This window comes from Carassius carassius, chromosome 45 (genome assembly GCF_963082965.1).
Source record: "Carassius carassius chromosome 45, fCarCar2.1, whole genome shotgun sequence".
Taxonomy (NCBI): domain Eukaryota; kingdom Metazoa; phylum Chordata; class Actinopteri; order Cypriniformes; family Cyprinidae; genus Carassius; species Carassius carassius.
The window spans coordinates 24,844,211-24,860,073 of NC_081799.1; the positions used below are offsets into that span (position 1 = coordinate 24,844,211).

The 15,863-nt window shown below is 37.3% G+C and overlaps 1 protein-coding gene across 2 annotated transcripts in view; it reads right to left on the minus strand.

The window, feature by feature from the left end:
- LOC132127839 (contactin-associated protein-like 4) overlaps positions 1-15,863 on the minus strand; it is a 138,174-nt gene that overhangs the window by 69,648 nt on the left and 52,663 nt on the right. For both annotated transcript variants that reach the window (XM_059539994.1, XM_059539995.1), the window contains 2 exons: positions 14,967-15,114; positions 11,803-12,006 (listed from right to left, as the gene is read on the minus strand). In XM_059539994.1, the coding sequence (XP_059395977.1) occupies positions 11,803-12,006; positions 14,967-15,114 (352 nt within the window). The remainder of the gene's footprint in view (positions 1-11,802; positions 12,007-14,966; positions 15,115-15,863) is intronic.

The window sequence follows — 15,863 nt, forward strand, 5'->3', positions numbered from 1 at the left end:
TTTTGAAAATCGTGCTTAAGCAATCCAAAAAAACTGTAACTTAGCTGTATTGTAATTATTTATTATTAATTTATTATAATTGTGTGTGTGTGTGTGTGTGTGTGTATAAAACAACAAAAATGTAAAGAAATAAAAAAATAAAACCATTTTTAAAAATAAATAAAATAAAAAATTATATACATTATACACACAATTGATTATGCATTATTATGTAGAATTATTATAAATATTAATAAAGAGTAATATGTAATTATTACTTTTTATTTCACTTATATTAAAAAAACATATTTAATTTTATAATTTTAGTGATGAAAAGTGATTAAAATAGTGATGTTAACTCATAATGTTTTGGTCATGTGGCTATATTTTTGATACTTGATGCGTGATCAAAATTTCAGGAACACTTTTAAAAAGCTGACAGAAGAGGACAGGCAATTCTCATATTTTCATAGTCAGATGATGACAGACTGACAGTCTATTATTTTTTATTAATCAGGTTTGGTCTTCAAACACTAATATGAGTATGGCTGTCATGCGAGTGAACAGGAGAGATCAAGGCCGGGCTGGTGTTATTCTGCTTTCTAAGAGGAACAAAAATAATGAAATATTAAGCAGTGGACCACTAAATGTTAAATTACATCAGAGCCGTGATCTTCGTAAAATCAAAGCAGAGCTGATTTATATTCTGATGGTAACTGACCAGTGCCAGACCGACCGATTGTAACTGAAGAATAATTGATAGACATGTTGCATGCCATAAACATAAAATAGATGCATTAATAGTAATAGGTTCATCTTACATGACCACTGACTGTGTGATGGAAAACGACTTGTATGGGTTTTAATATTTATATAACAAGATACAGTTAAGTATCTTAACTGTGAGCAAGTCCTTTTTTCCCAAATAATTTATTTTATTTATTATTTTTATTAAAAGTTTGTTTACATACTGTATGTGTGTGTACGGTGTATATTTATTATGTATTCACACACACACACACACACACACACACACACATATTAATAGTTGTATATATATATATATATATATATATATATATATATATATATATATATATATGTGTGACCACCCTACAGTTTGGGTCACAAATTAAATTATTTATATATATTTCATTTTTTTATTTTTACACATTCCTTTCTATTTACATGTGTGTATATATAAGTTTATTTTAATTACTTAAATATATGATGAGTTTGCACTGTGTAGTTCAGCTGCATTTTCTGAACTCTGGGTGACAGTTGAGAGAGTAGAGTTACCATGACGATTGCAGCGCATCCTCAGACAACAAAGAGGACCCTTAAGGAAACAACTAATTCTTGTCTCTCTCTCTCTCATTTAATGTCAAGGTTAGTTTAATTAATTAATTGTCATACCAAACTGTAATTTACATGTTTTAATGTTCAAACAATTTGTTATTATTTATTTCATTAATAATTTTAAGACACTTACAGTATGTCATGAAAAGTTTACTCAAGTATCACTTACCTGAAATACTTACTTGACATTTACATTTACATTTAATCATTTAGCAGACGCTTTTATCCAAAGCGACTTACAAATGAGAACAATAGAAGCAGTCAAGAACAATAGAAGCAGTCAAACAACTTGAGTTGTTTTCTTAAGATACTTACCTGAATTTAGGCCAGTTGTAAGAATTAGGGCATTTCTGTACATTCGGTTAAGGTTGCTATAATTTATTTATTGTTTATTTGATCTATACAGTGTGTATTATTTTTTACCAACATGTTTATGAATAATTTTGTGATTCAAAGTGTCTGACTGACTCTGAAATACAAATTTGTATGCGTATTAAAAGACAACAAAGAGGACCGTTAAGGAAACAACTAATTCTTGTCTCTCTCTCTCATTTAATGTCAAGTTGATTACTGCTTACAGTCTTCCCGACTGCCCGGGACCTGTAACAGATTTTGGGGGCTCGTCGTCTGGGATCAGCGTTACTCTGAAGACGCCTGGTCCAGTGATTTTGAATCTAGGGGCAGCAGAGCACATTCTTCAGGAAGGGAGGAACGTGTGTGTGAGAGGCTAAAGGGAGCAGGTGACCAGCATCATCCTGACCAGGAGCATCACCACATAACCAGATCTACCTGGAAGTGCATCGTGTCCGACGAAGAAAGAAAGAGACTTATCTGGAACATCAAGAAGAAAGTCTACACTCTGAACACAGGTGAACTCCAGTTGGCAAAAGACATTCACCCTGCATCAGACACAGATGTCACACAATTAAAGAATGGTGACGAAGAAAGCTACATTAATTATATTGTCACTTACATGAACAGCTGTGAAATGTCTAGGCTACCTGATAAAGGGATGACTGTGTTATTGAATTTAAATGATTGTATTGATGAAATCATAGAGCAACGTGCTACTCAGCCATCTATTGCACCTCATAACACAGACACATCAGAGGATGAATACCAGAGAATGTTATCAAACTATGAGGATTTAGGCAGAAAACTTTTAGCCTGTAGAAATATACCTTCCACCCTACCTACATCCAAAGACACATTACACACACATCTTCCAAACAAGGAATTCAATAATCACAGTACACTTCATTCTGCACCTGAGACCATGGTCTCTATAAGAGACATTGCAATGTTGCAACGTCGAGAATTCAGGATCCATGGGGGACAAATAGGAGATAGTGTCTCTGACATAAGTTTCAGCAACCTGTGCAAGCAAATAGACGAAGGCTTTAAGGAAGGCATACCACCAAGGGTTTATGGCTGAGGGATCCCGACATCTGACGGCTTTCGTTACACCATGGGGGTTATATGAGTGGTTAAGGATTCCTTTTGGGCTGACCAACGCACCTGCTGCATTCCAGAGAAGCATGGAAGAGATGCTGGACTCCCTTCGAGATGATTGTTGCATACCTTACCTGGATGACATACTCTGTTATGCAAAGAATTTTGAAGACCACCTTGAAAGACTTAGAAGGGTCTTAAAAGCACTACAACAGCATGGGGTGAAACTTATGTGAGTTCTTCAAAAGAGAGGTTCGCTATGTGGGACGACTCATTTCTGCTGAAGGTGTCCGCATTGACGCCAAAGACATCAACGCCATTTTGTCACTTGGAGAAAAGTCACCAAGCACCATTGGAGAAGTGTGAAGATTGCTGGGATTCTTAAGCTATTACAGAACATACATACAGGACTTCTCTAGAATTGCCAAACCCCTCTATGATCTTCTGCAAGTAAAGAACAATAATACAGACAGACTAATGGAAAGAAACAACAAAACCAAAGGGAAAGGTAACCAGCTTCCTTCTAATAAAACACCAGTGGTCTGGACTGAAGAACACAACAACACCCTGGGAACACTGATTGACATTCTTACCCATCCACCTGTGCTGGCTTATCCTGATTTCAACTCACCTTTCACTCTCCATACTGATGCATCTCAGAAGGGTTTGGGTGCAGTTCTCTATCAATGGCAAAATGGAAAGTTAAGGGTCATTGCTTATGGATCCATAACTCTTTCCCCAGCAGAGAAAAATTACAATCTTCACTCTGGCAAGGTTGAATTCCTAGCTTTAAAGTGGGCTATATGTGAGAAATTCCGGGATTATCTGCTTTATGCGCCTCACTTCACTGTGTACACTGATAATAACCCCCTAACCTATGTGATGAGCACTGCCAAGCTCAATGCTGTGGGTCACCGTTAGGTGGGAGAATTGTCCGATTTCCATTTTGACATCAAGTATAGACCAGGAAAGGAAAATATAGATTCTGACACTCTCTCTCGTTGTCCTCTGGAGATAGAATGGTATGTGGCCTCATGTTCAGGAGAAATGTCAGTTGATGCAGTCCGTGCAACTTGGGAAGGGAGCCAGGTAGCAAAGAAAAAGGATGTAGACTGGATAGCTACTCTCATTACAGCACAGAACTCTGATATTACCAACACATGCCCAGAATCGTCTCACCATAGTTTTCTGTCAACAATACATCACAGTGAGTTACAGAGAGCACAGAAAGAAGATCCTGCAATTGGGGACATATTAAAACTTAAAGAAAACAACCAAACTCTCACCAGTGAAGTCAAAAGAGGGTTACATGGCCCAGTCAAGAAATTATTACATGAGTGGAAAAAAATGCACGTTGTAAATGGCTTGCTGTATCGAAGGACCATTCACCAGAAACAACTGGTCTTACCTGCTGAATTTAAGAAAAATGTCCTGAAGCATCTTCATGATGACATGGGTCATGTGGGCACAGAAAGGGTGATACATCTGGCAAGAGAGAGATTTTATTGGCCACATATGAAAATGGATATCGAAAATTATGTTACCAGAAGATGTTCATGCATTAAGCAAAAGAAGCCTGTTACCCATGAGAGAGCTCCAATGGGAAGCATTACAACTACTTTTCCTCTTGAACTCGTTTCCATAGATTATCTACTCTTGGAGAGAAGTAAAGGTGGTTTTGAGAACATACTGGTTGTAATTGATCACTTTACCAGGTATGCTCAAGCCTATGCAACCAAGAACAAGGCTGGAAGAACTGCGGCAGAAAAGATATTCAATGATTTTATTCCACGCTTTGGATATCCAAATAAATTACATCATGACCAAGGAAGAGAGTTTGAGAATGAACTGTTCAAGATCTTGAATAGACTGTCTGGAGTTGGAAACTCAAGGACCACACCCTATCATCCCCAAGCTAACCCAGCTGAGCGATTCAATAGGACTCTCTTACAAATGATGAGAACACTCCAAGAGAAGGAAAAGGAGAACTGGAAAGAACATCTAGCATGTGTTGTCCATGCTTATAACTGCATGAGACATGAGGCAACTGGTTTTTCACCCTTCTACTTAATGTTTGGCCGATCTCCTCGTCTGCCAGTTGATCTACTGTTTGGATTGAATTCAGAAGAAACAGATGACTCTCCAACAAGATATGCTGATAAATGGGCTGCACGAATGAAAGAAGCATACAGAACTGCAAGTTGAAACAGTAAACTGTCTAGTGAAAAAGGAAAAAAATGTTATGACCGTCAGTCAAGGGGAATCACTCTGCATCCTGGAGATAGAGTACTTGGCCAGAATATTATGATATTATGAGAAAAGGTGGACCAGAAAAACTTAAGTCTTACTGGGAGAAAAAAATCCACATCATTAAAGAACAACTAAATGACAGCCCAGTATATAGAGTCAGTCCAGAAAATGATACGTCAAAAATTTGTACTCTACATAGAAATCTGCTACACCTTGTAAATGACTTACCTGTTGACCTATATATATATATATATATATATATATATATATATATATATATTTTTTTTTTTTTACTTATTTATAATTTATATTATATATAAATATTTTATATATAAAATAACATTTTCCTTAATATATACATGTATGTATAGTATGTAAACATAAAACTTTTATTTTGAATGCAATTACATTTTGCAGCCCTATTTTTTTTATACAACAGTTTAAAAAAGCAAGAAGTTAATAGTTTGCTTAATTTTAGATACATTATTGTCAATAGTCTGTTTTACTAAATTGTTATTAGTTTTTAAAATATTTATTTGGTTAAAATTTTTTTCAGTTTTACAAATTTTCCCCCTTTTACTAAAGTTTTCCCCTTAATCCCCTTAATTTTAAAGGGGTCCTATTATGCTTTTCACTTTTTGAATTTTGGTCAGTGTGTAGTGTGTACTGTATGTTTGGACATAGAAAAAGATACAAACTTACAAATCTCAAAGTCCACTACAAAGAACAGCTCTTTTGGACTGCAGCACTGTTTTCCGGGGTTTTTTGATGTCACAAAGTGGTCAATTAGAATATCAGTAAAATAAATCCTGCCTATGGAAATTCTAATGGTTGGGGGTGGGGGAGGCGTGAGGTCGTGGTGAGACACTTGGTTGAGTTAAAGCAAAGTCCCTTTCAAGGAAAGTCCATTCACTCGCCGCCATCTTTGCAACGCCTCCAGGCAGCTCAAACAAGTCCTATCTAAATGAATGAGGGAATCCTGAAATCTCAAAAACTGCTCGCTGAACTTGCGATTAAATAACATCTGAAATTAACTACCCCGTCAATGTTGTTTTTAATGCTCAGATAGCATTTAAAAAGCTTATTTTTCAGCCTAGATTAGCCAATGCGCATGCGTAGTTCCAAGGCGCTTCATTAAACCCGTAACTAATCGAGAAGTTTGTGCCAGGCTATGGAGAAAGGTATTGTAATAATGTAAATTATGTGAAAAATTTGTGTTTTTTTGAATCACCTAGCATAAGAGCATGTTCTGCTACACCCCCAAAACCTATTACAAACTTTGTAAAAGAGCATCATAGGACCCCTTTTAATAATTATTAATTATTTTAATTTTTACATGTGTTTGTGCAATTAAAATAAACACACACACACACACACACACACACACACACAAATATACACACACACACATACAGTACAGGCCTATATATATATACTGAATAAATGATGTGCGAATGAATCCTCGTTTTTAATGAAATCCAAGTTTTTATATTTTATTTTATTTTATTATTTATTATTATTTTTTGTTTATTTTATTAAAAGAAAGTAATTTTCTTTTTTGTTATACTGCGGCACCTTCAGGGTTAATATTTTGACTGTAGTTAATTTTTTCTTTGGTTTCATATTTTCTTTTCTCAGGAGAAGCAGCAGGAAACTTCACTGAATCTCATAACTGTCTGTGAGAAACGGATGGTTCTTTCCTGTGTTTTCTCATCTCATCTCAGTCTGTGGTTGTAAATCTCATGCTGCATGTCTGTACGAGTTTGACAATTAAATGTACGTGTTCGATTTGCCATTTACCTTTGACTTTGGCATTTGGAAATGTGAAGATTGCAGCAGCAGAGGATGTGCTGTTTTCATCAGATCTCATGCTTTTTGTCTGCAAGTAGAATTTGATATCAAGTCTGGGGAAGCTGAAGTTTGCAGTATAATTTATTTGAAGGACATTCAGGTTTGTTTGAGGAACGTACAGTAGTGAATTCCTTCTGTCGCGATTGTATTTTAAATATTCACGTCACCCCCACAGAAAACCTGCATAAATTTAGCACGACTGCACTGCAGTCACTTGCCACAGGTCTGATCATCAAACGAGCCCAGCAGCTTATGTGCCGATCTTGTTGTTGTTGTGATGCAGAGACAGATGTTAGTCTCTGGCAAACACAGGCTTCTGTCTGTGCCGAAAAATACATCTGCAAACAAGCTGTGACATGAAGATTTATGCCCCATATCCCAAACTGTTTTATTCTGCTGGTCGTTTGCATTCATCAAGCTGTCTGTTTGTTTTGTGCTCCAGTGGGTCATGTTATGCCCAAACTTCTCTAGTCTGAGTTTGGATTTAAATACACATTGTTCTGACCGCATTGACCGATGCTTTAGAATTCTTAAAATCATAAATAATAACAGTTTGTTACGTTATTTGTCTCATGCAAATCTGAACAGCAGGATCATGAATTCAAGTAAATAGTGTCAATTCTGATTACACACTCAAGTATAATTTCAGATATAAATCCATATTTAAAAAAAAAAAAAAAAACACCTGAAAACTAATAAAAATGACAAAGCATAAAAAAATACATAAAAAATATAATTAAATTATAACTGCATCTGCTAAACTGGTTAAAAAGGCCCATCATAAAACATGTTAAAAAATGTTTTATAAAATATATGAATATTTTATATCTATATTAATCTATTCTGCATTATTTAGTTTCTAGCCTCATATGCACGTACTTCAAGCCTAAAACATTTTAAAAGCCATCTGAGGTGATGCATATTCAACACTGGCTGAATGTAATGTCTCCTAAAATGATCCCAAGCGAATGCAGCTATATCTTTGAAGTGCAATGTCCTTACGGCACAGTAAATCTCATCTAATCAAGAGGAACGAGCGGCCATTATCAGCTCGGCAAAGACAACAGCGAGTGCTACATGTATTTCTGACAAACAGAGTCAAGCCATTATCAGAGCCTGGCCGAGAGACCACTTTAGCACTTTGCAAACTCTCTCTAATAAGTGATGGCAGACATCTTTGATTTGTTTTAGATTAAGGTGAAAGCAAAGAGAGCGGCAGTTAGACTGCAGGTACTTCACGATGGAAAATCCCAGATTTACAGATGCAATGCCTTCAAACTCCTCTAGACAGACCCAGCTGAGCTCAGAGAGACATCAGGAAATACAATACAGGAAATTTGCTTTGTCGAAAACGCTATGGGAATGCCTTCAGCATGACCAGGCTCTGAATCACGTGTGTAATCAGGCCAATGGATGCACATCACGGGCGGGGCCACATAGCGATCAGGAAGCTTAAAAGCACATGCAGTGGATACTGCGGAAGCTTCTGGGTAATGATGCAAGCACTCACTGGGATGCCGGAAGTATGGCACTGAGATGCACGACCCGTTCCTATCTGCCGGTCGCTACAAGTTATGTCATGACATAGGGGGCTTACTTGAGAGCCATAATCTGCTCTTACTTTTAGAGAAAATGCTAATGAATTTTGCATACCTGAGCCACTCCCTGTGCATATGTGTATAAATAGGCAACAGGTGCATCTACTCAACAGATTTTTGCTTTGGTGCCAAGTGCCGATTGAATGATTTCTTCTCCACAAAACCTTTTCATTCTGATTGGAAGAAAGAAGCTGTTCCTGGTTGGCGTGTTGGCACAAACAGAAGTGTCCCTGTTGATTCAGTGATTCCCCTGGGTGCTTCAACTAAAAGAGTGGTTTCTCATCACGGACGACTCGCGTCTTTTTAAAGATGCCATTCCGTCTGTGTTCTCTTGGTTGCATTAGTAACCTGTCCTCTATCGACGGCCACAAGGGTTGCCCTCAGGTCTGGGCATCCAACACGCTGAAACTGCATTTGTGTATGACTCATGCGTTCATTACGAACGTATGGGCATGGCTTTGCTGCGATCTTGCCTCTCTCTCCTCACGTGGAACAGAGTGGCACCCTCTATCTGTAACCATCCCGGTTTCCCTGTCAGGAGCAGGGGACCGCCAGCTAGAGCTCTGGGAGATCTGAGGGTCACAGTAAGAGTTTTTTCGTTGGGCACATCCATTTGGATCTCTCACTCCTCCCGCAGCAAATGTACTGTGCAGCTCCTCATCATGGCATGATCATGAGATCAGTTGTGTGATAACAGGGACCTGGTACTCCAGCACCTCAAACAGTTTGGGCTTCGGGTCAACTGGGAAAAGAGAAAACTCTCCCCGTGCAGAGAATCTCTTTTCTCAGTGTGGAGATAGACTGTGTGAATGACAGTGTGGCTCACCAGGAAGCGTGCCCAGTCAGTGCTGAATTGCCTGAGTTTCTTCAGAGGCAGGAAAGTGGTATCTCTTGTGGACACTTTCAGAGGCTCCTGGGGCATATGGCATCCTCAGCAGCAAATAATAGATTGCTTCATATGAGACCACTTCAGCACTGCTTACACTCCCGAGTCCTGGTATGGGGCATGGTGTACACTCCGTGTGACCATCACACCGACACCCACTTCATCTACAGCGATATCGTTGACTTGATAGCAAATAAATGCACAGACACTATTTAACTGAACAGAGATGACATAACTGAATCCAATGATGAACTGCCTTTAACTATCATTTTTGCATTATTGACACTGTTTTCCTAATGAATTTTGTTCAGTTGCTTTGACGCAATGTATTTTGTTTAAAGCGCTATATAAATAAAGGTGACTTTGACTTTGACTTTGACCGACATGTCACTGCTCATTCAGCCCCTGGACAGACCTTGCCTTTCCATGGGCCGTGCGCCCTTAGAACAAGTATCCCAGCATGTCGTTGTCACAATGGATGCCTCCAGTACGGACTGGGACGCTACATCCAATGGACAGGCAGCATTGGGGATCTGGACAGGGTCTTGACTGCTTTGGCACATCAGCTGCTTAAAGCTGTTGGCAGTGCATCTTGCCTTACAGCAGTTCCGGCCACTGCTACAGGACAAGCACATGTTAGTCTGCATGGACAATACTGCGGCTGTGTTGTACATCAACCGGCAGAAAGGTCTACGTTCATGTTGCATGTAACTGCTCGCCCGTCATCTCCTCCTCTGGAGTCAGACGCGGCTCAAATCGCTGCGCGCCATCTGCATTCTGGGGGAGCTCAATCATGCAGCCGTCGCTCTCTCACGACAGCTCATGTTTCACAGGGAATGATGACTCCATCCAGATTCAGTCTGGCTGATCTGGAGTCGATTTGGATTTGCTTCCTGCGAGTCCTCCCAATGCCAGCTGTATTACTCCATGACCGAGGCCCCCCCTTGGCATGGAAGCGCTGGTACACAGCTGGGCTCTGGCTCTTCACAAGTATGCATTTCCTCCAGTAAGCCTTCTCGCACAGACAATGTGCAAGGTCAGGGAGCACAAGGAACGGGTCTTGCTGGTTGCGCCGTACTGGTTTTCGGAACTTATGGTCCTTATGACAACCCATCCCTGGGCATCCCTCCAAGGAAGGACCTCCTTTATCAGAGGCTCGGCACCATATGGCACCCATGTCCAGATCTCTAGGACCTCCATGTGTGGCTCCTAAACAGGACAGCAGACTTAAGTGATCTGCCACTGGTGGTGGTAAACACGATCACTCAGGATAGAACTCCCTCGACGAGGCAAGCCTATGCTCTGAAGTGGAGTCTGTTCATGAACTGGTGTTCTTCTCACCGAGAAGACCCAGAAGATGCACGATTGGAGTAATGCTTTCTTTTCTTCAAGAAAGGTTGGAGAATATATGGCTGTTATCACAGCACATCACAGCCAGACCCTGGGAAAGCACGATCTCATTGTAAGGTTCCTGAGGGGTACTAGAAGGTTAAATCCTTCTAAGGCCACCCCTGGTGCCATCCTGGGATCTCTCTACTGTCCTGGCTTGCCTTCAGTGATATCTCTTTGAATTTCTAGACTCAGCTGAGCTCAAGTTCCTGCCTGCTAAGATGGCGCTCCTGATTATTCCATTAAGAGGGTCGGGGACCTCCAAGCATTTTCAGTAAGCAAAGAGTGCCTTGTGTTCGAGCCAGCCTGCTCTCACTCAGTCCTGAGACCCCAGCCTGGATATGTGCCCAAGGTTCCCACCACACCCTTTTGCGATCAGGTGGTGAACCTCTGTGTTTCTGTGTCCCGTAAGAGCATTTTGCATATACGTGGACTGCACCCAGAGCTTCAGAAGCTGTGATCAGCTCTTTGTCTGCTACGGAGGTCAGCAGGGACAAAAGGGAAGGCAGTCTCCAAGCAGAGATTGGCCCACTGGATAGTGGATGCCATCACCTTAGTGCATCAATCCCAAGGTGAGCCTTGCCCCCTGGTGGTGAGGGCACACTCCACATGGATTTTTGCCTCCTCCTATGTTCTGGAGTACGGCGTCTCTCTGGCTGACATCTGTAGAGCTGTGGGCTGGGCGACACTGAACACTGTGCTGAATTATGGTTTTATTTTTTGCTTTTGGGGTAAAATATAATCCTGACATGTTCCTAACAGCTTTTGTGAGATTAATTAATTAAAAAAGATGGCATATAAATATGTGAATCAGTAATTAATTAACGTGGTCTACAACAGTGTACAGTGGAATTACTAAAGGATGGAATTGCTGTATCATATCATAGTCTTTTAACATGCAGTTTGTAGCCCAAAACACGCTTGCATGCTGTCTACCTAAAACTGAATGACTTGAAACTGAAATAGGCTCAAAATCGACATTTATCAACATGAAAGAACAATTACTAATTGCAGCAGCTGAGAGATGTATTTTAGTACCTTTTCTGAGCTGCAGGAGGAGTTTCCCTCGGAATAACTCCAGAGTGAGTGAGTGTCCGCTGTGCTTCTCCATGTGAACCAACATCCCAGAGTTCAGCAGGGTTTTGAAGTTCATGGACAACACGTCTCTGTCTACCAGACTGATGCTGGGATCCGGGCTGAAGAGCAAGCTAGCGCTGCCGTCAAAACTGACCACATCAGACTCTGAAAACACAGCAGAAACAAACACAAGAACTTGAGAGATCAGGCTGAACCGCTCAGAACCAGGCAGTACAAATGTCTGATTTCCATTTTCGTTGACAAGTCTTCAAATGTATTCAGTAAATAAACTCTAATGAACTGCAACAAACATACAAACAAGAAAGCAAGCAAACAAACATTTAAACAAATAAATAAATAATGAATTGCATAATAATTAACTAAAATAAATACATAGATAATGCATTACAATAATTAAATAAAAATAAATAAATAAAATGAATTAAATAATAAATAAAATGAATAATAGACAAAAATAAATAAGTAAATAATAATAATGATCAAACATTAAAATAGATAATTAACTAAATTAAAACATTTAAATAATGAAATATGGTTAATAAAGTGCAATGGACTACAGTAAACATATAAATTATACATAAAAATAAATAAAATTAAAATAAATAATAAATTAAATGAACCTAAAAAGAGAAACAAAAATAAAAAAATAATAATGAAATGAAAATAAATAAAATAATTAATTATTTAATAATGAACAATAATAGATAATACTAATGAGCTAAAATAAATAAATAAAATAAATAAATATCAGTAATACATCAATAAATTAATAACCTTAAATAAACAATTACATAATTCAGTGAATAACAAATATCAAATACACTGGAAATATCAATAAACAAACAAACAATAAACAATTATCAAATACACTGGAAATTAAACAATGAACTATATCAAGTAAATCTATTACACGTAAATGATAATGAACTAAAATAAATAAATAATGAATAATAATAATAAGAAAATAATAATAAACTCAAAAAAAAATAAAAAAAATAAAAGTACACACACACACACACACATATATATATATTGTATATTATATTTATAAAACAAAATACAATTAAAATAATAATATTTAGATGAATGAACTACAAATAAGGGACTATAATAAATGAATGAACTATGAATAATAAAATATATCAAATAAAATATATAATGCACAATAGAGAAAGTTAAACAAACAAACAAAATGAATAAATAAAGATGCTGTGTGTGATGTAACTGCCTGAAGAGTGAAACACTGTGACTCTGAGACCCTTTCAAAACAATGATCTATTTGTTTGGGTGGACTGACATGTCAACAAACCCCTGACTCTTAGTATTTCACTCTGTGCTTTATAATTGGTGTTGCACACAGTGTTTGTGCAGCTCTATTGACACTCCCGATGTATTCAGGTACAGTAGCTTCATTAAATGAAACAGAGAGTTTAAACCTGAGGTTAACAGAGATGATGCAAAAAGCCTGACACTGGACACAACCTGCAGATCCCAGTAATAAATTATTCATCTGTATGATTCATCTGTATGAATGAAGAGAAAACTCTAATGGTCTGCTGTATTAACAGTATCAACATGGAAACAATCCAAATGTTGTTAATGCACTTGAGGCAAATAAACACTGTAGTATGTTGACTGGAGCTTTTGCCCTGCGGTTCTACCCTGTGTGACTCCAGCGACATACAAACATATCTCATCCACAGGACCTCTGTGAGAGCAGTCATACATCAGCCAGAGCGCTGGGATGCAGTCTGACTCAAACACTGGTCTGCTCTCAAATTCTAACATATAACGTGGTGTCTGGAAATTGAAATTGGACATTTGAAATTGTCATATTATAGAGCACAGGCTGATCAGGCTGATCTGGGGGTTGTAATCACAAAACTAAAATGAAAGTATTGATTAAAGGTAAACAGCACCAAACTGAAATCCAAAAATAATGAGTCACACATTTGCCAAACACGTCTTCTATTGGCTGCATAAACAAGAGTACATTATCACATAGCTCCGCCTCTAAACTCACTCCATTGGTTGAGACAGTAGTTGAATGTTTTAAGAGTGCCACAGTGTTTTACTCTTCAGGAAGTCAAACTAAACATTCGTTCACAACTAAAAAAATGTTGAATCATACATAAATAAATACATATTCATAATTTGCAGAATTTAATTACTATTATTATTATTAGTAGTAGTAATAGTACAGTTTTTTCATAACAAAATATTTGAAATAATATTTAAATACAATTCATAACAAAATATTTTTAAATCAAATTTAATAAATAAGTAATGATATTAAATTGATTCATAACTTAAAAGATTAAATCCTATTTTAACAAATCCATTTATTAGTTTAAATATACACAAATTAATAAAAAAATAAACATTTCATGATATATAGGCTTTTATTTTATTTTAAATGTACATAAATTTTTTGAAATATTCACATAACATATTTTAAATCATATTTAAAATGAATCAAATTAATAGATATATAAATGGAAAAACGAATGAATGAATAATAGTAAAATAGTTTAAATGTTAACAAACATTTTTTAAATAATATTTAAATAAACTAACAACAAATCATATTTAACAAATATTCAAATCATTAAAATACCATTTTGTCAAAATAAAAAAATTCACATATGATTGAATGAAAAATAGATAATAAACCAGACTTAATTAATTTCACAACTAAAGATTTTAAATTAAACAAATACACAAATAAAAAACATAACATTATAATTTCTATTTAAATGAATAATAAAATAATTTCATAATGAAACAAAAATGTATTTTATTTTATTTATATTATATTTAAATATTTATTTAAAATCCTCTATAAATAAATAACCAACTCCATGATATTAAAGCTTTTAAATCACAAGGTTTTAAAAAAAAAAAAAACTAGCTATGTGTTCTATACTAGACTAACTGAGACTTGTCATGGCACTTGTATACTGTTGTTGTTCTCTTGTTGGGCTGACTGCTTCTATTGTTCTCATTTGTAAGTCGCTTTGGATAAAAGCACCTGCTAAATGATTAAATGTAAATGTATATTGAATTATTTTCTGTCCAGTGGTATGTCAGTGTTGAACTCGTACTGTATTGGCAGCCGTAGGCCTCGAGTCTCAGGCCGATCCTGCCGTTTGGGTTCCAGTGGAGCGGCTGTATCCGGATGTACTGAGCGATGACGGGCTGCTGGAGTTTATACATCACCACACTGTCAGCGTTCGAGTTCCCAGAGAAAGCCTTGAACGAGAAGAACACCAGAGTTACATGTGTGTGGTTTGACCTGATGCACTAATGCGCTCCTGCATCGCTTCAGTCTCCTATTCGATCATAAAGATGCAGATTGTTGATCCTGAACTCGGGCGGCAGGTGAAGAGACCAGTCTATATCTAACATTCAACATAACACGAGCCGAGACCCTGTGGAGACCCGAGCGATCGGACGTGGCCAAGGGTCAGTGCTTCTCTCCATCACATCACTGTATTAAAGGAAATCAATACAGCACTAACCCACTGGACAAAACACTCATCACACAACTAAAACTGGATGTTTAGGCTGGACTAGGACCGGCCGACGAATTGCTATGAAAGTTTTGGATGATATGTTTCTTATTGTGTAAACAAATAAAAAAAAATAAATAAATAAAAAATAAAAATCACAGCATATATTTAGCACATACAGAGCCGCGGGGACACGCAGGAAAAAAATAAGGCTAAATCGTGTGCACGATTTACTAATTCGTTCCCTCAATGTACTAAAACATGCACACGATTACTATAGCGTTCCCTCGATTTACTATTACATTCACTCCATTTATAAATCATGTGCACGATTTACTAATTAGTTCCCTCAATTTGCTAAATCGTGTGCACGATTTAGCAAATCGAGCGAACGCAATAGTAATCGTGTGCACATTTTAGTAAATTGAGGGAACGAATTAGTAAATCCTGCGCACAGTTTACCTATTGTACCTATACAGTGTTCATTGT